At 42.1% G+C, this 23503-nt stretch overlaps 1 protein-coding gene across 1 annotated transcript; it reads right to left on the bottom strand.

Annotated features, from left to right (window-relative positions):
- Positions 1–11764: 11764 nt before the first annotated feature.
- On the bottom strand, positions 11765–13814 carry TCEAL6 (transcription elongation factor A like 6). The gene is made up of 3 exons (XM_028167108.2): positions 13689–13814; positions 13070–13136; positions 11765–12702 (listed from the first exon to the last, which is right to left on the bottom strand). Exon 3 carries the CDS (start codon positions 12673–12675, stop codon positions 12073–12075), a length of 603 nt encoding a protein of 200 aa, XP_028022909.2. The 5' UTR covers positions 12676–12702; positions 13070–13136; positions 13689–13814; the 3' UTR covers positions 11765–12072.
- Between the last annotated feature and the right edge of the window lie 9689 nt (positions 13815–23503).

The following is a 23503-nucleotide window of genomic DNA, read 5'->3' as shown; positions in this document are numbered from 1 at the left end:
TATTTTCTTTGTTTTCTTTCTACTCATCTGTTTAATTTTTCCTAAGGAACACAGATTACTTTTCTTATAAAGAAATGCTAAAATATAAAAAAGGAAAGCAATACATAAAAAGCAATACAAAGAACTGTTTACTGAGTTTATGAAGGCAGTGGAGACACTGTAAATTCTTGTTGTCAGAACTTAAAATGTTATGTAAAACTCACATTACTTCTGGACTTGTATCTGGAGGAATCAACTTGGCAGTTATAACAGATCAATTGCTATAAAGAGCAGTCTTGTCATCTGTGAAATGGGGATAATAATTGCCTCACAGGATTGTGGAATGGATTAGATGAGGTACTGAGTATGTAAGCTGTGTTAGGCTGGCTTCTACCTTTTCCCCTATACTAGCAGGACCAGGACCCCATCAGACACTTGGAAGAGGGTTGATGTACATCTCACCTATGCCCAGGAATAAGTTCCAGGAAGCCAAAAGGTGGGTACAACCCTCCCCTGGGTATTGCCATGTCTGCTGGGCACTGTGCCACTTCCCATGAGTCCTCCATCTTCTTAAGGTCCTCACTGCTGCTGATGGACTGATGTCCTCAAGATGACAAAGCTCAATTGATTTCCCTGGAGTCCCCAGTGAGCCCTAAACCTGCCCCACACCATGACACCGATTGAAGTGAGGATAAAGCCCTTTTCTTCACTTTAGAGTTATACTTATCCAAGTGGTAATACCTCAGTGCTCCTTTGGTCACTAATGGATTTCAGATTTTACATACAGCCATCTTTCCATCAGATTCAGATATGGGAAGCTGGGATAAAATTTGAGTGGCGCACACTGTGCTTTTCTCATCTGTCAGTACCTTCTCTGCTCCATTCCTTTTTCCTTAGAGGAAATTATCTCCTAGGAGACTCCTGCCGGGTCCTGCATTACAAGGTTAGCACACCTACCCATACTTGTGGTTTTTAGAGCATTGCTACTCAAATAGTGGTCCATGGACCAGCTGCATCAGCATCATCTGAGAGATAGAAATGCAGGATCTCAGGTCCCCATCCTAGACCTACTGATTCAGAATCTTTATTTAAACAAGATCTTCAGGTGATTCCTGTGCACTTTAAAGTTTGCAAAGCACTGGTTTATAAGGAGACTCTCCTTAGCCTCCCACTCCCACCATCATGTGAAATATGTGCCTAAAAGGATAAATACATGTGCTACATGTATTTATAAGATACATCCTGCAGATTATTAAGTAGGCCTGTGTTTGTTGAACTGCAGTTCCACATCCCCAACAGTAGTAGAACCTGAAACAAATTCAGTGAGTCAATACCTGAAATTGTTTAATGAAGTAGGGTAGAATAGCATTGGTTAGAGCTAAACAGTAAATATCAGATTGTATCCCAGGTAGGTAGGGTGAGTATTGTTTTGTGAAAATAGTATTTCACTTATATATGTACGTATGTTTGTACACCTTGAGTTGTGATGAAAAATATCTGATTGTGGGCTAAATTTTTTAAAAATTGAGAAACACTGCTTTGGACTCTGCTTCTCAAAGCACAATTTGTCCTTTTTATCCTGGTACCTCTAATGCCTAGCACAGTGCCTGTCAAGTAATAGGTTCTTAATAAATTTGTAAATGATGATAGCTGAGTTAGGCATTCTTGCCTCAGATCATTCCAGGTCTAGATAAATAACTGTGGACTCTATTTCTCTAGCAGGGTTTACTTGCAGTTCCAAATGAAACGCCATGTAGAAGGGTTTGTACCACAAATTTAACCCTATCTCATTTCATTAATGCATGCATGTTTTTAAAGTGTGCAAATTTGCCACGATAAGATCACCAGAGGACTTTGTTGAAAATGTGAACTCCTGACCCCCACTTCGGAGCCACTGAGTGGAGCGCTGGAATCTCCATTTTTAACAAGCTTCCTAGGTGATTCTGATTCACACTAAAGGCTAATGCCCACTGACTTATATATTCATTAGGATTGCAGTTGTATTAAGTGTAAACCATAAGGTGAGCAGAAGAGTTGCAATGTTTACTTGGTGGGTGTGGGGGAGAGCTGAAGGCCTTTGTAAGGTATAAAATTTGGGAGTAAGAATCCATAAAGGCAAGGATTAATATATCTACTGAAGAGAACCTGAAACTGTTTTTAGAGCAAATCATGACTATAAACAAAGGCAAATGGAAGGCATTTCATAAGATGGTGTATTTCCTTCTTTAGATGCCATAACTATGACAGCTAAACAGTTCCATTGCTAAAGAAGACTCATGGGACCTCAAATGTCAAACCTTGCAAATCTGTAGTTTAGCACAGGGGGGAAAAAAGGATGCAATGTAGCAACAGCATTGAGGATATGCCTCACAGCCAAGAGCTGTCTCATACCCAGGGGTCTCAAGTGGCCAGATGCAAGCTCCAATTGCCTTCCCTCTCTATAAGAGCCCTGGAAATATGCACTTCTTTTGGAATAGGAACCACTGATGTGTTCACAGAGTACCTTAGAACCAGAGAGCACAAAATGGAGTCTCAGCCCAGGATTCTCTTGCAGTGATGGTTACATAGGCGTATTCTTGCTATGTTGTAGCTCTTCAACAGCAGAGCTCTTGGTGGGGATGTTCACCAAGACCAGGTGCAAACGATCAACCTTTTTGTTACCAATAAGCAAAGCTGACAAGCTGGTACAAACCATCCAAACTCCTTGGACCAATGGTTCTAAAACAACACTCTTAGTATGTTTCATGCCTTTACCATGAGTCAGTAACTCACAGGTGCATTTCTTATTTTAGTAGACCAGCTTGGACAAATCCCAGTCTTGCTGGAATTAACCCTCTAAAAACAATATGCCTTTTACCCTCCTCCTCACAGTGTAATAACAGCTGAATAGGGGTACCCTTTCTCACTGCAGGCACAACTCCCAGTGAGTACTGCTAACATGGCCCTTGCTTATTTGCTAGAAATCTCTCCATCTTCCCATTGGGATTCAGTCTCCACCCTCCTCCACCCTGCTCTACATCCCAGGGAATCTGACCTGTATTGATTACATCAAAGGGCTCCCTTGTCCTTTGGGAGTAAGTGGTGGACAATGTGGTCAGGAACTTTACTTCCCAGCTTGTTCCCTGTAGTGTCACCATATGCTGACTGAGTCTCTTCTCTAAAGTTTCCTGGGGGGTTGCCCTCTCCAAATAGGCTCTGTATCTCAAGCTTTCAGTAACCCCTCTTTCCCTTTGTCCCTCAGGCCTAGATAATCCTACCTTTACTAGCCATGGAGTATTGCACTACCCCGTGGTTCTCCAGTACCCTTCCCACATCTTTGTATATTGTACTTTTTAAAAAAGTCTCAAATTTCCTAATGCAGATGGGCTCCCTCTTTCCTGTCATGCACTTCTCAGATACAGTAATAGATACTAGAAGTTACCCCAGAAATTGGGTTACTAATTTGAGGAGGGAAAAATAACCTCTTTGCAATGGGGGTTGGGAGAGTAGGGGGCAGGTGTTAGGAGAGGTTCCTTGGTACATGGCATGTAGTAGTATCACACTTACTCAACACCACAGGTGGCATAGAATGAAGTACAGGTGGAATCCAAAGTTTGGGGAATCAAGCTGCTGTGTAATTTAAGCACTGTGTCAAAAAGCATTATCCAAAAGGTTGTGGAGTTTCCCATGTTCATCTGATGGTCCTAAAGAATATGCATAGGAAAAAGGAAATTGAAAGCTATCTAATACGACAGAAAACACATGTAGAGCGCCAGAAAGCCTGCATGGCATGTTTGAAGAAGTTCCTCATCTTAGGGATGGAAAAAAAGCTGAGGACCAAGCTCAGGTCCTCATACTGTCACTGAGTTCCACTGCCAATTAAATGCCCTACCTGCTATGGATTTTACAGTAAGGTAAAGACACTAGTAGGGAAAGAGTGGAGCCCTGATATATGGGATAGGGTATTTGTGCAGACATGCTCCAAGGCATTAAAAATCATTGGTGAGAGGGTCATGGACATCCTTGAAGATTTCTGTGGGCCTGTGCCCTGTAGGCTGGAGATGATGGTGGAGAATGCTGCAGTGGAATTGGGCTACTTGATCTTAATGTGAATGAAGGGATCTTAGAGTGCTAGAGGTCAGGTGATAGTGCTTAATCATATGTGACAAGGTGAGTGCAACTACTACAATGAGCCACAGGGATAAAATGGTAATTAGAGGATGTTTGACCCACAGGGATCTGTGGTGATGGCTAATCAGAGCATTCTTAAAAATGAAATAATTGGGCAGCCTATAGGATGCTGCCTGACATATTGAGGCAGAAAAAAATTCTAGGTCTGCTGTTTCCTAATTTGAGTTGCTGTAGTGGGGTTTTTCAACTTCTCATCCAACTAAGGGGAAGGCAGTTTACCTCTAAGGTAGGACCCGGCAGCCACTGGTGTATACTATGAATCTTACATGAAATCTTTTCCAGTGGAACCTGCAGACACTTTTCAGGGTGACTGTGCCCTAGGGACATATAAATACCAAGACTTCCTGGGAGTTACTAGCTAAAGGCTCTGAACTGGTGCTAACCTCTAGACTGAGGGAGAGAGAGAGGCAAAAGGATAGACAATACAGAAAAGATTGTGACAGTCTAATGGGATATGGTGGGGAAAAAAATCTAATGTATATACAACTGACCCTTGAACAACATGGGTTTGAACTGCTTGGTCCACTTATATGTGGATTTTTTTCAAGAAATATACAAAAATATGTGTGTAGAACATTGTGTGCAATATTTATATTGAAGTGGATAGCCTATTCTTACATAGGCATAAGGTGACTGGCATAAAATTAATAATGTGTTAGTTTTCTTACTGTTTTATAACTCTGCTTTCAAAGAATTACATTACCATACAATATACCTCTTTCTGTCTCTCTCACAATTGGAGAAACTGTGTATCAGCCTATCATCATCACAGACAGGTGTTTTTCTTTAATGTAATAATGTTTCAGTGCTGTATTATGAATATGACTGTAATACTATATGCCATAAGAATTTTATAATGGTTCATTCATCAGTGCCTAGGCTAGGCTACCGTGAAGCAATGGTATTGATTATACTATGCTACTATAAAGCAATCATATTGCTGCTTCTTTGTTATCAATGCATGAATCCTTATACCTGTAAATAAATATGAAGTTCTTTTTCACATGATCTTTTCATTTTTGAAGTCTAGTGTTAGTAATACATATAACAGCTACAGTATTTTGCATCACATAAGACATTATTGATGTAGGCATTGACAGGCTATGTAAACAAACAACGTAAACTTACAGTATTGATAAATACAGTACAGTACTGTACATGTATTTTCTCTTCCTTATGATTTTCTTAATAACATTTTCTTTTCTCTAGCTTACTTTGTTGTAACAGTATATAACATATAACACACAAAATATGTGTTAATCGACTCTTTGTGTTATCAGTAAGGCTTCCATTCAACAGTAGACTATCAGTAGTTAAGTTTTGAGGGAGCAAAAAGATGTACATGGATTTTCAACTGTGTAGGGGGTCAGCACCACTAAACCCTGCATTGTTCAAGGGTCAAATGTATAATCAAAGTCTCAGAAGAAGAGGGGATGAAATACTATGAAGAAATAATGGAAGATTGACTTCTGGCATGGCAGCATGAGGAACTCCACTGACCTGATCCCCAGTGAAAGTAGTAAAAATCATATTTAAAAAAAACGAAATCAGCCATTAAAGGCCTTTGGAAATGGTCCTAAGGACAAACAGCACACGAAGAAATATCTGCTCAAGAAAAGCTACAAAAATTCAGTAAGAAAGCTAAAAGCCTCTAATATTTGAACCAAGACCGCTTCCTCCCCACTTTCCAAGTTCAGTGAGGTGGATACTCCATTCCAGGGCTCCCTCTCCCCCACATCCCAGCTGTGTGAGACACTGTCAGGTAATAAATGTCTTATTTTAAGCCACTAAATTTGAAGTAATTTGTTACATAGTAATAGAAAACTAATAGAGATATTGGCGTTGAAAGTACCAAATACCTAAAAATGTGGAAGTGGCTTGGTAACTGGGCAGTGGGTGGAGGCTGGAAGAACTTTGAGGAACATTATTGCTTTGAACCACCTGTAAGTAAAAATATACACCTCATAGACCCTGCTAGCACAGGTCCAGAAGGATGTGAGGAGCATGTTATTGGAAACTGGAGGCGTGAGATCCTCATATGCAGTAGCAGAATGATGAGTGAGATTATCTCCTACAGTTCACTGGAAAGCAGCACTTGTAAGTGATAAACTTGGACATTTAGCTGAAGAGATTTCCAAGCAACTTGCTGAGGTATGGCCTGGTTTCTTCTTACCATTTATATCAAAATGTGGCAGGAGAGAGACAATGAGGGAATATCTGTTAAACAAAAAGAAAATAGGACTTGATGATTTGGGAAATTCCCATTCTATTCAAATGGCAAAATACACTCAAATTAAGAGATACCTTCTGAAAGAATGGCATAGAGAAAAACTTGAGTGTGTAACTAGTATAACCTTTTGCTGAAACCTCCAAAAGTTAAAAAAGTCAGAGTACTCAGTCACACAAAGCTCATTTTTCAGCAAAACCCGACAGCCTCTAGGAAGCTTAAGGGGTCTAGAGGTCAGAGACAAAGAAGTCAATAATTTGAAGTATGAGAATGATTTAAAGTACCACTACTGGCTTGGTGATGGAGGCACCATGTGGCAAGGAATATGCACATCCTTTAGGAGCCGAATGCATGCACACTCAGCCACCTCAGCAGGAGCCAAAGATAGAGAAAAATGATCTCAGAAATAATTGTGTGCGTGGATTTTGTCCAGTGGAGTAAAACCCAGTGCAATTTATTCCAGACTAACAAGGTTCTTAAGAAAATTATATCAATGGAAATATTGTCAGCTTGGAATGAAAGAGATAGAAGAGCACAAAATGAAAGCAGAATATCTGAACCCCCAAATTTTTATGGTGGGAAGCAGCCTGATAAAGCTACTTAACTGGGAACGCATGCTACCTTTAATTAAAAAGGAAGGATGAATCAGAGGACAGAACCAAGAGCTCAGAATACAGAGCTAAGAGTCAAGAATCTGGAGCCATGAGCACAGAGGGTGAAGCTAAGAGCCACAGAGGATTATTCTCAGGCCTTGAAATCTAATAATGGAAGTCCAGCTCTTTTGGGATAGTGACTCCTTTTTATCTTCCATTTTCCCCATTTTCATCTATAACTGTTATCCTGTGCCTCTCCCATCATTATATGTTGGGAGTTTTGTGGGCAGAAAATTTGTGTCTTTAGTTTCATGGGTCCACAGAGGAGAGGAATATCTTTAGGAACTGCACTTAATGAATTATGCCCAAGATTCTCATCCACATCTGGTTTAGATAATTTAGATGATGAGATTTTGACTTCTGAGCTAATACTGTAATGGGATGAAATTTTTGGGAACCTTGGGAGAAGGTGAATGTATTTTGCATTTGGAAAGGACATGAATCTTTGGGGACCAGAAGGCAGACTGTGGTAGGCATAATTTTAAGATGGCCTACCAAATTACCAGCCGATAGTGTATACATACCTTCTTCCAGTTATTCAGTCAAACACTAATCCATATACTTCTGTGAAGTCACCTTGTAGATGTAATCAGGGTCTCAAATCAGTTGGCCTTAACATAGGAAGATTATCTGGGTGGGCCTTACCTAATTATATCATCCCTTTAGATAAGGGGTCTAGAGTTAGAGACAGAAAAGTCAGAGATAAGAAGCATGAGAGAGAGTCAATGTGCTATTGCTGGCTTGAGAATAGAGTGAGTCTCATGGTAGAGAATGCAGGTAGCCTCTACAAACTGAAAACAGCCTGACCACCAGCAAAATAGTGTACGACCACAATCCTACAGCTGCAAGGAGCTGAATTCTGAAAACAACATAAATGAACTTGGAAGCAGATTTTTTCCCCAGAGTTACTAGAAGAGAACTTGGTTTGGCTGACATCTTGATGTTAGCCTTGTGACACCCTGAGCAGAGAAAACACAACCAGGGTGTGCCAGACTTCTGACCTATAGATGGGTGAGCTAATAAATGAGTGATCTGTTAAGCAGCTAAGTGTGTGGTAATTTGTTGTGCAATAGTAAATGATTATATCTTGAGACATAAATATCTGTACCATCTGTGCCCTTTATGAGTGGCCATCTACAAACCTATTCCTCAGACTTCCTCATCATTAATTTCCAATTTAATTCTCTCCAAGTCCCTGACCAATCTTTTAATCATTGCACATGAACCAGAGTAGATCCATACCTACCGCCATGATGTCTTCACACAAAAATTCTACCCACTGGTATCATTTCTCTTTCCCACTATTTTCTGAGTCATTCCTGAGTGGGGCTATAGTGCAGCAGACACCCATTTGCACCTACTGTCAACATACCAAGAAAATACATCCATGAACTGGACCACTGTTGTATCCCTCTTTTTCTGACTGGTCTTGGGGAACTCCCCATGAGACAATATATGTTTTGAGAGACAGACAATGAAATAACAGGAGTAGGTCTGTAATTTACTTGTGCCTTCTTTACTTACTCAGGCCCAGTCTTTTAAATCCATTTGCAATTAATGGTAGAAAGCTGGTGCTCACACCAGACTTTATTATTCAAAAGAGTATATAGAAACAAGTTCATAGTGGATGTCTCATTTGTGCAGAAAATTAAAACCTCATGATCAGATGTTAAGTCTTTACCAAGGACTGGTAGCAAGCTACAAGCAGTTTTCAAATGGAGACTAGTTGCCAACAGAAGAGGGCATGTTGTTTTCTCTAAAACATTAGGGTGTGTATTGTAATTCTACTACTGGGGCTTTCTAAGGCTTCATAGACTCTGTCTAGCAGGAATACAATACAATCAGGTCTGCAGAGTCATGAAGCTAAAGTGTCAGAGAAACTTGCCCTACAGCCTGGACCTACTGTAGATCTTTTTCTTGCTCTGGGCACCACGCAGAACTGGAAATCATAGGGAGTTCAAGCACAAAACCAACATGATATATGTTGTCTCTAAAACCCGAGGCCTTGATTCCCCCAGGCTAAGTGGAGAAAGACCATCTGCTGGTAGCTCAGCTGCTATCCCTCCAGGGCAGCCCCTCACCCCTGGCCTCCCACCCTGGCAGGCATGCTTCTGTTCTTTTGTGAGGCTATGCTCCTGTGGCAACACAGATCCCTTCACTGGGCCCTTTTACAGCACAGATTCCACAGCTGTGGAAGGTTCACTTTGCAGAACCTGTCTTCCTGGGCTTAAGAAATTCCACTTTCTCCAGCCCAGGAGCTCTCCTTGGTGCTGCTGAGTGTATATTTCTTTTACTAATGACAGTTCTAGCTGTGAATTGCAGTAGTTCCTATCCAGCCTGTGAAGCCCAAGGCTTGTGGATCATTTTGGAATTGTAAGTAACCCCTGTTCGACAACTGAAGTTATTTTTCCAAGGTTATTTGTGTAGACAGAGGCTAAACTTGGAGAAAAATTTGAGTTCCTAAATTAGTCATTATTATTTACACTTTTAATAAGTACCTACTATTTGTCAGGTACTGTGCTGGGCACTAGGGATACAAGTACGAAATGGACTGGATATTCTTTGCAATGCAAAGAGTCCAGTGCCAAGTTTCTCAATTTTTTAAAAACCACAGTCCACAGTCAGAAATATACTTTTCATCACAACTCATGATGCACATACATACATACATACATACATAACTGAAACATAAATTTCACAAAACAATATTCACCCTAACTACCTTCAATTTGATATTTTATATTTGACTCTAATCAACTTTATTCTAGTTCATTAAAAAATTACAAGTCCTGACCCAGTGAATTAATTTCAAGACCTACTAATGCATGGGGGGAGAGGTAACTGCAGATTGACAAACATGGGTCTGTTTAATTATCTATGATGTGTATCTTATATGGGGCATATATTTATCCTTTCAGGCACATCCTTCATGTGAAGGTGGGAGTGGGGAGCCTAAAAAGAGTCTCCCTCTAAGCCGGTGCTTCTCAAACTTCTATGTGCATAGGAATCATCTGGGGATCTTGTTAAAATAAAGATTCCAACTCAGTAGGTCTGAGTAGGGCCTGGGACTCTGCATTTCTAATTAGCTCACAGGTTATGCTGATGCAGCTGGTGTATGCACCACATATTCACTATTAAGGATCTAAAAATCAAATATGTTGATGGGGCTGCTGAACTGCTAATGCAGGGCCTGAGAAGAGTTTCCTGGGAGAGAATTCAACCTAGGAAAGAGAGACTGCAGGTGAGATATTAACCTGTGAGAATAGCACAGTTTCTACCATGCAGATATTTCCCCCCTGGTCTAACCTGCAACATCTGAATTTGGTAAGAAGGATGCTTATGTATGCAAAAACACGCAAACCAACAAAATACACGTAAATGATCATTTTGCTTAAAAAGAGTCTGAAAGGTATTAGTCTCAAGTAGCACTAGGGGGATACTCACAGGTAACAGGGTAACCGTAACTCTAAAGTGAAGAGAGGGCTTTATCCACACTTCTATAGAGGTCAAGGGTAGGTGGGCACTGACTCCAGAGAAATTGATATGGCTTTGGCACCTTACACCCTCCAGCTCATTACACAGTATCAGTAATGAGTACAGGACCCAGGAGAAGAGGCACAGTGCCCAGCAGACATGGCAGTATCCCGGAGAGGGTGGCACCTATCTCTCAGCTGCCTGAACTTGTTCCTGGGCACAAGTGAGACCTCCCTCAGTTCTCCTCTAAGAGTCTGATTCCATCCACGTACCTGCTACTGCATGAGAGTGGTATAGGAGCCGTTCCTCCGCCAGGTATCTGGTGGGGGCTAGGTCACAACACATCTCATATACTCAGTACCTCATTTGATCCACTTGGCAGTCCCATGAGGCAAATATTATCCCCATTTTACAGATGACAACACTGACCCTTACAACAGTGTGTCTGTTATAACTGCCAAGTTGATTCCTCTAGCTCTGGGTACCAGAGTTAATATGAGTTTTACCTATTATTGTACATTCTAACAACAGGAATATTGTGTCTTCATTGCTCTCATAAACTCACTGAACAGTCCAATCACTTATCATGTATTGTTTTCTGGTCTTAGTTTTTTTTTTTTTTCCCAGTAAATTTATTTATTTATTTTTGGCTCCGTTGGGTCTTCGTTGCTGCACGCAGGCTTTCTCTAGTTGCAGCGAGCAGGGGCTACTCTTCTTTGTGGCGTGTAGGCTTCTCATTGCAGTGGCTTCTCTTGTTGTGGAGCATGGGCTCTAGACACGCGGGCTTCAGTAGTTGTGGCTCGCAGGTTCTAGAGCACAGGCTCAGGAGTTGTGGCACATGGGCTTTGTTGCTCCGCGGCATGTGGGATCTTCCCGGACCAGGGATCGAACCTGTGTCCCCTGCATTGGCAGGTGGATTCTTAACCACTGTGCCACCAGGGAAGTCCCTTAGTTGTTTTTTAATGACTAACATAATGCATATCATTTAGGAAAAAGTGGAGATGAGTGAGCAAAGAAAAGAAAGATAAAGAATCACACATGGTGGGAGCCATAGGACGGTAAAGGCCTCAGAGAAGGGATAGCAGTGCCCATTGACATGGTTACAACTAGGAGAAGACATGGGGATGGGCACATCTGCAGAGGAATGGCGTGGAGGTACCATCAGGTGACTGGACTTATTTTTGAGTGCAGGTGAGACCTATTTTTGGCTACCATTCAAGAAAAAAACATCACTTAATTTTTAGTTTTCTCTGTGCACAGATGCATTACACAAACATTTATACTTTTACAAAAATGGTTTGATGCTATATATTCCATTCTGAAAACTGTTTTTTCTTTAATGTTATTTTACAGTGTACCATGAACATCTCTTCCATGCACGTGGGTGAAAATCCCCTACTGAAACACAGAGAGCACTGTAGTTGGATCAAAAGGCTGCTGGTAATGAGAGTGACACCTAAAGCAAAGTATCAGCTTAAGGTTAAAGCACATAGCCTGGCAAATGCCTGCCAGGGAAAGCAGGGTCAGCGATATTCTCATCAGAGGAGTCAGAATTGAAGGTCAAAGGCATTAAAGATATGGGATATCATGTAAGCCCCTCTGGCCCCTACCTCCGTCCCTCATTCCCCTGACACCCCGTTGGCCCCTTTGGGTGAATGGATCCTGTACATCTGTTTGCATCCAATGAAAACCACCCATTTTCTGTCTTTTCCTTAGCTCTTCCTGAGCCCTTGACATATCTGCACATTCTCTCATCATCTCCTCACTGCCCAGATGCCTTTCCTGTAAGTTGTCCTGATAGTCCTTGGGGGAATCGTCCGTCCCCCTGTCCGTTTTTCTTTTTGCTTTCCGGGGCACATAGTCTTCAGCGGGGCGCTTTTCAGCAGCCCACAGCTGACTCTCTGGCTTTGCCTGGGATTCCAGCTTGCCCTCACCGTGTGGTTTTCCCTCAGCTTCAGACTTGCCCTGCTTTTCTCGCTTCCCCTCATCTTCTGGTTGTCCCTCATCTTCTGGCTGTCCCTCATTCTGGAGCTCTCCCTCGTGTTCTGTCTTCCCCTCCACTTCTGGCTTTTCTTCCTCATCTGACTTTCCTTCATTTTCAGGCTCTACTTCATCTTCTGGCTTTCCCTTGCCTTCCAGCTTTCCTTCATTTCCATTGCAGAGTTTTTCCATGTTGAGATGTCCCCTCGTTTTCCTGTCCTGGGGGATGGGATGGGATGGGGTGGGGTGGGGGGAGAGAGACAAGAGGAAACAAGGGAGACTGAGGGGGTGGAATGCAGGTCCGGATAGTACTGGCATCTCACCCTTGTCAGCGTTCCCCTGACCTGGCCCAGCCTAGTGTGCCTTCTGGCCACCCTTTACCCCACCATTCCTCCTGCACTGAGAGCCAACCATTTCCCTGGCAGGCCCTGCCACCTTGTACCATCCTTCAGCGTGGCAGGAAGTGTGTATATTACATATGGTGGGGGGATGGGCAGTGGGGCCCTCAAATTCTGCCCAAGCTGTGCCCTCCACACCCGGCCCCCAGCCCCGTGCCTGTCCAGTGCTTCTCCCTCCTTTCACTGACCTGCAGGGTTTCTGGACAGGTTCCTCCTTTTCTAGCCTTGCAGAGTGCTGAGAACAGACACGCAGACCTGCAGACAGGAGACAGAGAGGGGCTGCACGGTCAGTGGATTGAGGTTCCTTTCCTGAATCCGGGCCCTCCTCATCCAACGGTTCCCCCTGACCTCCCCTGACCCCGCACCTCAGTCGCCATATCTTTTTGTCAGGCCTCAGGACCAGACCAGGATGCTTTACAAACTGTTTGGGTCGCTGGGACCCCTCCCCGGCAGGCAACCCGCCCCGCCCCCACCCCTTTACACTGAGGTCAATATTTCCTCATAGGCTCAGAGTGTGAGAGGGGGGTTATTTGCAGAATTTGTCTACGTTTCACGGTCGCACTGCTCCCTCCCCGTCCCCCCGACCCCATTTCAGGCTAGAAAATGGATGGAGGGCGCAGAGGAGGGGCGTCGAGGAGGCGGCGGGGCCAGTTGCAGGGTCCTCCCTCCCCACCTGCCCACGCCGCGCCCCGTGCCCCTCCTCACCCATCTCGGGATCCCTTCCCCTCTCCTCGCTGCTCCCGGATCCTAGTCCCACCCGCTTCCACCCCAACCCGGGCCGCCAGCTGCGCCCACCTTCACACTGACCTGCAGCGCCCGGGCCGGGCCTGCGCCTCCTCTGGCTCGCCTAAGCCCGCTCGCCCCTCGCCCGCCGCCTGGGCAGCTCCGGGAGCTGGTTCCGCGCGGGCAACGCGAGCGGACGGCGCCGGGACCCGATTGCAGGGTGCCCGGCCAGTCACGTGAGCGCCACGTCACCGGAGCTCGGTCTCCGCCTGCACCCCGCCCGTCACCCCCATCCCAGAAGGACCGTACAGCTGAGGACTGTGGGGGGGGCGGGGTGGTTGGAGAAGGAGGAGTTACCGACAGAGCAGGTCGGGGGAGGCTTCCTGAATGCAGGTGCTTTACCTGGCGCCTCTCAGGTCCTCGCTCAGCATCCCTCTGAGATGCCCTTTATCCCCAGTTGTGACAGCTGATCACAGGCAGGGTACCCGACTTCTCCAAGAGCGCTCCACACGGAGCCCCACAGCCCGCTTTCAAGACCAGCTCCGCCTGACTCCAGAGCGCTGGTGGTGGTGTCCGCCAGGAAGCTGCGCTGCCTCCTTTAGTAGCAGCTACGTCCTGAGCCTCTGCTCTTCTCGGCCCACGTGTTCTCTCTTCCTGGCTGGTCTCTGTTCATTTCCCTCTAAACACAGATGATTCCCAAATCTACATATCCAGGTTATTCCCTCCCTTGAGTCTCAGACCTTCTTTGCCAACTGTCTATTGGACACCACCGCCTGAATGTCCCTGAGGGACCTCAAAATCCATAACCCCAAACTGATTTTACCAACTTACTTCTCACCTTCTCTGTTCACTTCTCTCCACACTGGAAACTTGCACTCCAACGTTTAACCTATTCTCATCTACAGAGAATGTCAGACTGCTAAAAAGTGAAAAAAGAAAAAAAAGGATGCATTAAAACATTTAAAAATATGGACCACAGGTGCACAGATGCATCGTGTAACCCATGTTTGTCCCTCTTCCTTCTCTTCCATTCCCTTTTTTTTTCCTCTTTCACATTTGTGAAACCACCACCCAACCCAAGACTAGAAAACTGCCAATAGTGTAGCTTCTACAGTGTTGTCACAGACAACACACACAAACACACACAGGGTATACGTGTGTCTGAGTGTTCATATGTGTAACTATGGGACACCACCGTTTCTATTTTGATTTGCAAAATACCACATCTTCTTTACACAATTATTAATTACATGTGTGACACAACCAATTCTGATTATATTTCTGATGCATGTGTTTCTTAATTTAGTAAAGCATTTATCTTCCTACAACATTTTATTCCACCAAAATGTGTATTCTCATTAACACATTAACACCACATCACAAGTAATTTTATCCTCAAAGTTGAATTTATTAACTGAATTCACAATGCCATTAATAACAAGGCTACATGTTTCCCTTTCATCAATAATACAAAAAATGCATTATTATTGTATTATTATTCCATTAATTTGACGAAAGTAATATCAAATCACTGTTGCTAGTAACTGATTTTCTTTGTAATCATCTGATGATGCTGATTTTAACTATCATCAATAATTGTTTCCTAAGTTCTTTTGCTAACAGAGCCAACATATTAGGAGCTATCGCTCCTACCTTTGAATATGCACACAAAAACTTGGGATTCAAAATCTGAATAATTAAATTAGAAGAAAAATAATTTCTTCTAAATTAGAAGTTCTGTTCATAGAATGAGAAGTTAACACAACTTCTGCATCTGTATGTACTAAATTGACATATTGTTTTAAAAATAACTACTATCTTCTGAAGTAGATGCGAATGTTTCTTTAGCAGGTTTGTAGATTTGGGTTTTCTTGAGGTCAATAATATCACTACAGTCCCCTTGGTGCATAGTAAATGTCAGCAAACATTTTGTGGGAGTTAAATGTTTATCACCAAAGAAAACAGAATTTGTTACTTAATTTTTCATTCAATCTTATTCAGAGATTGAAGAATCATTTCCAACAATAAAATAAATATAGATGTAGATTTACACTGCATAATAAATGACAAAACCACTGTACCAAGGATGTTCAAGCTCCATGGCAGCACAGCTCAGCTTTTACTTCCCTCACATATTTCTCATACATTTTCATGCATTTTAAATGTCCTTGGCATGGTCATGGCCCAACTAGCTAATCACATATAACCAGCAGAGGTAGCAGCATCAAATGCTTTTGTCACTACCACTCAGGACAAAAAGGGGCTCGCTCTCTAGCTGCTCCTGTGTGAGTTTACTTCATTTTAACAGTGAATACCCTGCACGTTGTCCTTGAAAGGGATGTGTTAATTATGTTGAATTAGAAAAGGGACTTTGCAAATGTGATTAAGAATTTTGAGACAAGAAGAATATCCCGGATTATCCAGGTAGGCCTTAAATACGATTACAAGTGTCCTTATAAGAGGGAGATAGAGGGAGATTTTACTACAGAAGGCGGCAATGTGACAACTGAAGCAAGGTGCTAAATTGCTGGCTTCAAAGATGGAGTAAGGAGCCATGAGCCAAGGGATGCAAGGAATGCAGCTCTATAAACTAGAAAAGGCAAGAAAATGGATTCTCCTCTAGAGCCTCCAGAGGGAACACAGCCCTGCTAATAAACTTGATCTTAGCCCAGTAAAACTGATTTTGAGCTTTTGACTTCCGCAGCTGTAAGATAATAAATGTGTATTGTTCTAAGCCTTCAAGTTTGTGGTTATTTTTTTATAGCAGCATTAGGAAACTAATACAAGTAAACAAGGTCTACTAAACCCATTCTGGCTTACTTTTGTAACAAGGAAGAACAACTCTTACTCTATCTTGAACCTATTTTAGTTCTTACCTTTGTATTCTGTTGTTAGTTGCCTTTGCTTAGTTATGCTAGCTCTGCACATAACCACATTAATCATTGAAGGAATTTTGCCTGCAGCTTGGGGTGTAGGTGATAGCCCCCTTTTGAAAAAACTCTACCTCCCCCCCGAGGTGATAAGGAAACAAGAACAAGAAAAATTAATGTTCGTCTTATCTAGTTCTGCAGGAACATCTTGACCAGACCTGATTAACTTCAATGGGAGTTTCATAACCTCCCTCAGACCACCACCCACGCACAGCTGCTTGAGGCTATTCCTCACCACCTGACCTCACCTCCTCCTGCTTCTCCTTTTGCTAGCATAAAAGAAGCTTGAACTCTACCCCAAATTAACATGGTTCTTTAGGACATTAATTTGCCATCTTCTCAGTTTGCTGGCTTTCCGAACAAAGTCGATTTTCCTTGCCCCAACACCTTGTCTCTCGATTTATTGGCCTGTCTTGTGGCAAGTGGTGTGAGCTTGGACTCAGTAACACTTTAATGTAAATATCAGCAATAATAATACATTGTTTAACAATGAAGATTTTGGGACAAATGTTAAACTATATGGGATGCCAGGTCAACAGGCAACCCTTCTGTTCAGGGCAGATCAGGAAGTATTTTTATCCTAGAGGTAATTCATGTAAAGCCACATGCCTGGGCTTCCCTGGTGGCGCAGTGGTTGGGAGTCTGCCTGCCAATGCAGGGGACACGGGTTCGAGCCCTGGTCTGGGAAGATCCCACATGCTGCGGAGCAACTAGGCCCGTGAGCCACAGCTACTGAGCCTGCGCGTCTGGAGCCTGTGCTCCGCAACAAGAGAGGCCGCGACAGTGAAAGGCCCGCGCACTGTGATGAAGAGTGGCCCCCGCTTGCCGCAACTAGAGAAAGCCCTCGCACAGAAACGAAGACCCAACACAGCCAAAACTAAATAAATAAATAAATAAATAAATAAATAAAAAAGCCACATGCCCCACTGCCTAGCACATAGCAAGTGTTCAATTGGCGGTGGGTTTTCTTAGTTTCCTAAATGAGAAAAACCTATTTTTAGACAATTGTAGATTTACAGGTACTTGTAAGAAACAGTATAGAGAGATGTCTTATGCCCCTTACCCATTTTCCCTCAATGGTAACTTGTGTAGCTACAATAAAATATCACAAACAGAAAATTGACATTGATATGATGAAATAAAATTCATAGTTTAAGGTAAGACAAGAAAAATTTAAACATAAAAATTTTTCTCCACTTCTTTGGTCCCTCTCCCTCTCCTCTAGTGTGCATTGTGCATCTGCATTATGCATTGACCAGACCTCCCCAACAGCAGAAATACCTGCTCAACCACAAAGGACAATTTTTCTTTTTCTGATGCCAGCCATGTAACTCCTTAGAAGATAACATTGCTTTCTTAATCATGTTAAGGGGACACGATGACCCATCGTTCACCTTGTACGTACAAACATCTTTGGTGAACTTTATGTACAATGACAATATATCACTTCCCGTAAAGATAGTGATTGGTGAAGAACAGGCTGGTCATATGACCTGGGGAGATACTGGGCGCCCCACCTAATGGAAGGTCTTAGCTTAAACACTTACTTATGACCTTACTAATGTTACTATGTATATTACTTGTATTCTGCCTATTTTATGATTGTTTTTTTTTTCTTGCATTACCAAATGTGTGACTGAGCCTCCAATAAAAATAATGAAGACTAGGAGACTTGAAACAATTGACCAAATATGTAATTCTATATGAGAATAATGATTGTAATAGTGTAACTCTAGATATGTGAAGAAGCAACAAGAGGGAATCTTTTCCTGGACCATAACAAACTAGTAAGACAGGCGGTCTAGAGAGTTTTAGCTACTGTTAATAGGGCTTAGTCCAGTAATAGCACATTGAGTGGCCTGTCAACGAAATCCTGACCTGACCTGGGAATGAGCATTTCTAACACCATGGGACAAAATGGTCATGAAATGTCTCCCAACCCTTGGTCATATTTATGACTATGAGGGAGCCGTGCCAACTAAAGAAGGTTGCTTACCATGAGGCTCTACAAGTCTCTGACCTTCAACACACCCTGAAAGGAGTTCAGGGTGGAGATCAGGAATGAGGCACTCTGTGCTCCAGGAAAAGTGGCAGAACTGGCCTTCAGATAGCTAGATATTTTCAGGAGAAAAATGTTATGAATACAGTTTCTTGCATCTTCTCATACTTAGAAAAGCACTAAAACCATTAACTAAGATATCTGTCCCTTGCGAATAGCAGTAACCTTCTACCAAGATGTGTGCTTGATTGTACATACCTCTTCTCTAAAATCACATATATACTGATCTCCCCTTTTACCTCTTTGGAACAGTACCCAGTGCTTTCTGAAAGACTGTCTCCTGGGTTGTAATCCTCAGGTTGGCTTGAATAAATTTTCCATTTCTTTCTTAGATTGACTGTTGATTAATTTTTTTGTCAACAGATATAACCCACCAACCTTATTCAGATTTCACCATTTTACATGCACTCATTTCTGTGTGAGTGTGTGTATTTAGTTATATGACATTTTATCATATGTGCTTTCCCAGATGGGATCTCATAAACCCCTACATCTATCTGGGATGTTATCCAAAAAACAACCAGCGCAGGGGAGATTACTTACCCAAGACCCTATGGTGTGCCTGGTGCCCAGTGTTCTATTGCAATGCTCCACTGCAAAGCCTCTTCCTTATGGGTCACGTTGCACAAATTATTCTTGAGAAAATAACATAGAATTAAAAAGTAGGATGGGGAAATATATGAAATAAAATGGGATGGGGTGATGGTTTTCTTTTGCAAACCCTATGGAACTGGCCCAGTGATTGTTTTTCTTTTTTCTAAATTATCAGAGAGATCACATCCATACATAGAAATGACACTGAAGTTAATACTTAATGGAAGCTTGTACATTTTCTTAATTAACATTTCCATGTGATTAACAAGTAATCATGCTATTTGGATTATGTCAAAGGAGTCTTCTTTAAAGGAAGGATGGATGTGAGAAAGGAAGGGAACTCACGTCTGTTGAGTACGAAATAACCATATGCTGTGTATGACACTTGAAATATTTTGCTTTTTTGCTTCTCACATTGTCTGATATAGATAAAATTATTCCCATTTTACAAATGAGAAGAAGAAAACTCAGAAACATCAGGTAATTTTTAAACATCTTCCCATAGGTATAGTTATCACAGAAAAACTAACTCTGAGCCAGTAGTTCTCCTCAAATAACACACTGAATCCTTTTTATTTCGTGGTCATGCGGGACTTAGGGATAAGTGTTTTGAAATGTGTATTTTTTTTTGTGGCTGTGTTAGGTCTTCGTTGCTGCACGCAGGCTTTGTCTAGTTGTGGCGAGTGGGAGCTACTCTTCTTTGCAGTGCATGCCCTTCTCATTGAGGTAGCTTCTCTTGTTGCAGAGCACAGGCTCTAGGCACACAGGCTTCAGTAGTTGTGGCTCACGGGCTCTAGAGCACACGCTCAGTAGTTGTGGTGCACGGGCTTAGTTGCTCCACAGCATGTGGGATCTTCCCGGATCAGGGATTGAACCCCTGTCCCCTGCATTGGCAGGCAGAATCTTATGCATTGCACCACCAGGGAAGCCCGAAATGTGTATGTTCTTGTTGATAATTCATGCATGTATGGATGGATACTAATACTTTTCTTTCTTCAAGTGGTCATTTCCAATAAATATAAGCATCTAGATCTCAGAAGAAAGATCTGGGACATGAATTTTGGCTGTAGTGTCTGGCAAATAATAAACACCCAATAAATATCTGTTGAAATAATAAATATATGTATCAGCAAAAGATATTAGCCATAATTCCTTAAGAGCCCCTATAACAAAATAGCAAAATGGACAAAATTTGTAAACAGTGCACAGATGATGAAATGTAGCTGGTCAATAGCTACAAGAAAAAGTTCAAACTTACTAATAATTTTAGGAATGTAAATAAAAGCATCTAAGTAAACTTTTATCACCTATCATCTGACAAAAATTAAGTATAGAAAGAAGCCCCAAAAATGGACCAAAATTTACACAAGAAGAATTTTAAAATTGGCTCTGTATGTGTGTGGAGAGAGAGAGAGAGAGAGAGAGAGAGAGACTCAACTTCAATACAAATCAAGGAAATAGAAGCACACTTATCAATTAGACATGAGTTTAAATATTTTGGTGACACCAGGAATAGAAGTGAAGTGAAGAAATGAGAATTCTCATATACTTTTTGAGAGAGTTTAAATTATTGAAATAAAATCCCAGGGAATATATGTGTAAGCATGTAATATAGGGAAATTTTCTCACATGTACAAGAATAGGCTGGCAAAAGGATATTCGCTTCAGCATTGCCTGAAACAGAAAACAAAAAGGGGTGAAATAAGCAGTCCAAAAACCTTTGTCTGTCTGTCTATCTATCTATCTACCTACCTATCTATTCCTTACTTAATAGATAATTTCAGCTAGTTCATGATATCTATACAATTATGACTCGCCAAGTCCATACCTCACTCCTGATATCTGGGTAATATTATTTGACTTGCTCTGCAATTCATTCTTTTCCCTTTAAAATGCATTTCAGAGAACTTTCCATTAATGAACGCACTTCATAATTTATTTAAATACTCTACTTCTTTATGAAAACTTAGGTTGTTTCCAATTTTCTTTACCTCTACAGGACACAGCTATACTACATTGTTTAACTTCCCTTGTAATTAGGTGAAGGTCATGTGTAGCAGGAAGTTTTGGTGCCTCCTATCATATCTCCTTAGCATGCATCCACAGCTATCGTGGACAGTTGCCTGTGAGCTCACACTGATAGCAGCAGTGTCCTACTCAAGCAGGCCACTTTCATTCACCTTCTTGTATCAGATTCTTCTTATTCGACTCAAGCAACCCTCATAACCCCCACAGAAGCTCATCCTTGAATTGCAGGGGAATTAATGCCCTCCCCCACTCCCGGAGCAATCCTTAACCAACAGAACATGGAGACATGGAGAGATAAATAAACCTTCCAGCCCTCCAACTTTTTAGCAGACAATTCTGGGAGACATATTGTATGCTTCTCAGAGGTCACAGCTAACCCTAGTCCCCATTACTTACCTACAGCAGTCATGTTGACAATGCACCGTTATATTGGCTTTAACTCTTTCTTGACTCAATTCTGGCTCTTACCTCTTTGTTGCTTCCTGGGATCACCTCCCAAATAAACTATCAGCACCCAAGTTCTGCTTTGGGGGGAACCCAAACTGAAACACGGAACAATGGAGTTCTATCCAATGGATGTGGACAGAAGTGATATTTGTCACTCCTACATCTGGCTTCTAAAAACCTCCCAAGCAATACTCCATGCCCTCACTCTCTGTCAGCAGAGAATTGGTCATAGAACTCTGAATATCAAGGGAGTGGCAAGGCTACAGGATGGAAGAACCTGGGTCCCTGTAACCCCCTTGCAGGAAAGGCATCCATGAAAAAAACCTGACAAGTAACACCAGAGTTGGACTGTTTTATGAGAGAAGAATAAACTTCTATTATATTAAGTCAAAGAAAAATTAGCACTGTATGCTGTACCATATTGAAAAATACAGTTGGGTACCATCTTTTTTTTTTTCCATTGGTAACAGTTTAGAAGTTATAAATCATTTCTCATTGTTTTCTCATAATGAGAGTGCAGGCATCCAAATGATGGGAGCAAATATCTCTCTGGTTGGTCTTAAGTTCAAAGGTTTGGGGACAGAGGTTCTCTTCTTTCTAGGGTGATTCACAAACTCATAAGAACTGTTCCACACTGTGCCTCTGAGCAGATACTAATCCAGTTCCCCACGCTGGGAAGACAGACTTGCCTTTGACTCACCTGATGAGCTCAGTGAGAGATGGCACCAGGGCAGCAAGCTGTGGTGCTTGCCTAGCTGCTGCTCCTGGACTGCTCCGCATGTTAATACGTTTATAGGAAAATTCTGGACCCATCCCACAGTCACCAGTGCAGACATCCTCAGAGCATGCAGTACCTAGCAGCTACATCCACCAGGACTCCAGCTACCTGTTGCCTCCCTGAGAGGCAAAAATCCCAAAAGGACTAGCACTCCTTTGATACACGAGTACTCATTTTTCTATTCACTAATAACTAAATGCATATTGAGCTTAAGACCCATAGTGTTCCATTAGAGGTGTCATTAAATCTATAGAGGAAATAGGAGGGTAAGGAGGGAAATGAATATATGGGAAAATTCAAGGATTAAATCTGAGAAGAGATGGCTCTTTAACATTAACTTTTAAACTTACTCAAGTTTCAAGGCATTGAAGATTTAAAAAAAAAACTCTCTTTGGACCCCTCATCCCCACTCAGCCGCAAGATATCTCTCTCGCTTCACCCCCAATGTCCCTCTCTCTCTCTCTGTCTCCCTCTTCAAAGACATTTTCTGCATTCCCTGTTAACATTCTTCACTTCCAACTGACTCATTATCCCACTGCACTATGGATTCTGTCACATGCTCTCAAAATGGTCACAAAACACCTTTTTGTCACTAGGTCGAGATATTTTGCATAATATATTAACATACTTATTGCTACTTTTAATGACCTCCCAAAATATGAATGTTTGTGCAGACTGCTCCTGTCACTTAACAAATCTTTGACAGTTTCCCAGCCTCTGGAGCATGAGGTTCTGGGTACAAATCCAAGCTGTCCTGCTCCCTAAATGTTCAGTCCTGGGTCAAGTCCTTATTTCCCCTGTCCCTCAGTTTTTCATCTATAAAATGAGGATTAACACCATATCTACCTTATAATGGTGCTGTGATCATTAAATGACTCAATACATGAAAAGCACTCAACGCATAAAAATTTTACTCATATTAATTTATTTTTCTCTATCTTTATCAGGCATTAGTATACCTACTATCCATATGGTATAGACTGATGTTTATTCACAGTCACTGACTGAGGAATGTTATTAGTGGGATAAGCAGGTTACAAAACTAAACGTAAATGTGATCTTA

The sequence above is a fragment of the Balaenoptera acutorostrata genome, chromosome X, assembly GCF_949987535.1.
Source record: "Balaenoptera acutorostrata chromosome X, mBalAcu1.1, whole genome shotgun sequence".
Classification (NCBI taxonomy): Eukaryota; Metazoa; Chordata; class Mammalia; order Artiodactyla; family Balaenopteridae; genus Balaenoptera; species Balaenoptera acutorostrata.
Note: the sequence above shows the minus strand (reverse complement) of the source record. Positions and strands in the feature narration are given on the sequence as shown.

Excerpts from the sequence above, each read along its gene's own strand:
- TCEAL6 (XM_028167108.2), bottom strand. The coding sequence starts at position 12,675 with ATGGAAAAACTCTGCAATGGAAATGAAGGAAAGCTGGAAGGCAAGGGA.